Raw genomic sequence first — 2,037 nt, 5'->3', positions numbered from 1 at the left:
AGCGGGTGGCGGCGGCGGCCCTCCGAGACGCTTGCCCGGGGCTTGTCCATGACGCGGCCATGACGCATGTTCGTAGGTGACGGTGGAGGACGCGGTGCAGGCGGACCGTATATTCTCCGTGCTTATGGGCTCCAACATCGGGCCGCGAAAGCAGTTCATCAACGATCACGCCAGTCAGCTCGACTGGGACCTCCTCGACGTGTGAGGCTCCCAGCCCGAGACCAATTCGGTGTGAGACGCGGACAGACGTCAGACGGTGTCCCAGCACGTACTTCGAAACTTGACACACACACTCTATACGTTAAATTTGTGCCACTCCCTCTCACAGCAGACAGCAAGTGAAAGAATTTACAATTTTCCTCCATCAGCGGGCCTCTCTCACAGGACACAGCACACTGGCATAAGAAGGGCGCGGACTGGCGCGGACTGGCACACACACACCGGCACACCACCGGAGCCGCCTAAGCCACTCCGTTCAAGTAGAAAAGAAAGTCAAGTGCGCAGTGTCGTGCGGGGGAACTTGGAGCACTTGCGACTTGGAACTTCGTCGAATTGTTTTTCTTAAATTAGATTGTGCCAGTGCGCGCCAGTCCCGCGCCCAGTGTCGTGGGAATTGTAAAATTCTTAATTTTTTTGAGCTTAGCCTTCGATGTGATGAAACAAACGCAAGGCGGACATGGCAATCGCTCGAACGGCCACTTTTTTTTTAAGTTCTCGCGGTTACATTGGGCAGTGTCGTGAGAGGGAGTTGGGAAATTGATTTTTGTTTTTGGGAGAAAAGAAAGAAACAAACAACCCAAACGAGGGATAGGGGAGGAGGACAGGATCCCCACCTGCACGAGCAGGATTTTGGAAGGACGATCAGGGGGACAGGTGGGGCTCTCCTGCTCCTGACAAGGGACACGACAGGCTCGCAGCGCGGTGCACGGTGGAATCCCAACTCCACTGGCGGGGTCTCATCTCAGTCTAGCGACCTGCCTCCAGCTTCTCGCTGGCAGTCTCTCGCTACCACAGGCACACTGACACAGGGGTGGCAGGGGCGGCGGCACGAGTCTCCCACATACTATGCGGGCCTCACTAGAGGTGCGGCCTGCGCGTGTCCTCGCCCCCTTGGGAAGGTCTTGAGGGGGGAGGGGAAGGTGCTGTGTGTCTGTGCATGCATGCATGCATGCATGCATGTGTGTGTGTGTGTGTGTGTGTGTGTGTGTGTGTGCGTGCGTGTGCGCGCGCGCGCGCGCGTGGAGCTGTGGAGCCGCCCTGAACGCCACGAGGGCGCCCCGAGCGCCGTAGCGCCGCAAGCGCCGGCGAGCGCCGTCGGCAGCGCGCGCACCGCCACCCAAAAGCGGAGGTACATCAGGAGCCGCAGCCGGCCTGCTCAACCCCGCAGCCGCGGTGGCGCGACCGGACCGCGGTTCGCTCCAGGCGCCTTTTGAGCGGCCGCACATTGCTCGGTACCCCCCCTGCACATCTAAAGCCATCCCTGCTGCTAGGGGGGGGGTCTGACCCCCCCAGCAGCAGCAGAGCGTTGCTGCTGGGGGGGGGGCCTGACCCCCCCTGCAGCAAAACGCTGCTGCTGGGGGGGGGGGGGGCCCCCCCCCCCCCCAGCGGGGAAGGCTTTGGACCTGGTGGGGGGGTTTTTAGCAATGGGCCCCCCTCCAAAATGGGGTCGGGGATAAACGGACCCTCCACCCCCTTGTGTTTTCCGGGTCTTTAAGCCCCGGTGGCAATAAAAAGGCCCCCCCGTGAAACCACTGATTTTGGGGTCCACCAAAAAATCTCCCCCCCCTTGGAAAACATGCTACTTACACCTGCTGTTTTTACAAAAATGCCCAGAACCCCCACAGGGAGAGAGCTTCTGCTGGGGGGGGGGGGGGGCCCCCTTTTAATAAAAAAAAAAAAAAAGTCGAAAAAAACCCAAAAACTCCTCGCAAAATCTTCCCCAAAAAAAGAACCCTCCCCCCTTATCCTCTTTTGGGGGTTGTGGGCCCCCCCACATTTTTTCTTTAAAACCCGGGTACTTCTTTTTTAAAACGAACC

General features: G+C 59.1%; 2 protein-coding genes across 2 annotated transcripts in view; one reads left to right on the top strand and one right to left on the bottom strand.

The window, feature by feature from the left end:
- Window positions 1-205, top strand: part of EMIHUDRAFT_121923 (putative DNA topoisomerase) — a gene marked incomplete at both ends in the record, with an annotated part of 2,786 nt that extends 2,581 nt beyond the window's left edge. Inside the window, one exon of the mRNA XM_005792813.1 lies at window positions 77-205. Coding sequence (XP_005792870.1) covers window positions 77-205 — 129 coding nt within the window. The remainder of the gene's footprint in view (window positions 1-76) is intronic.
- A 1,432-nt stretch (window positions 206-1,637) lies between these two features.
- The window catches only part of EMIHUDRAFT_251171 (hypothetical protein), a gene marked incomplete at both ends in the record, with an annotated part of 2,429 nt that continues 2,029 nt past the window's right edge, over window positions 1,638-2,037 (bottom strand). The window contains one exon of the mRNA XM_005792812.1: window positions 1,638-1,653. Coding sequence (XP_005792869.1) covers window positions 1,638-1,653 — 16 coding nt within the window. The remainder of the gene's footprint in view (window positions 1,654-2,037) is intronic.

The sequence above is a fragment of the Emiliania huxleyi genome, assembly GCF_000372725.1.
Source record: "Emiliania huxleyi CCMP1516 unplaced genomic scaffold EMIHUscaffold_1049, whole genome shotgun sequence".
NCBI lineage: Eukaryota > Haptophyta > Isochrysidales > Noelaerhabdaceae > Emiliania > Emiliania huxleyi.
The sequence above is the reverse complement of the archived record's forward strand: the minus strand, read 5'-3'. Positions and strand labels throughout refer to the sequence as shown.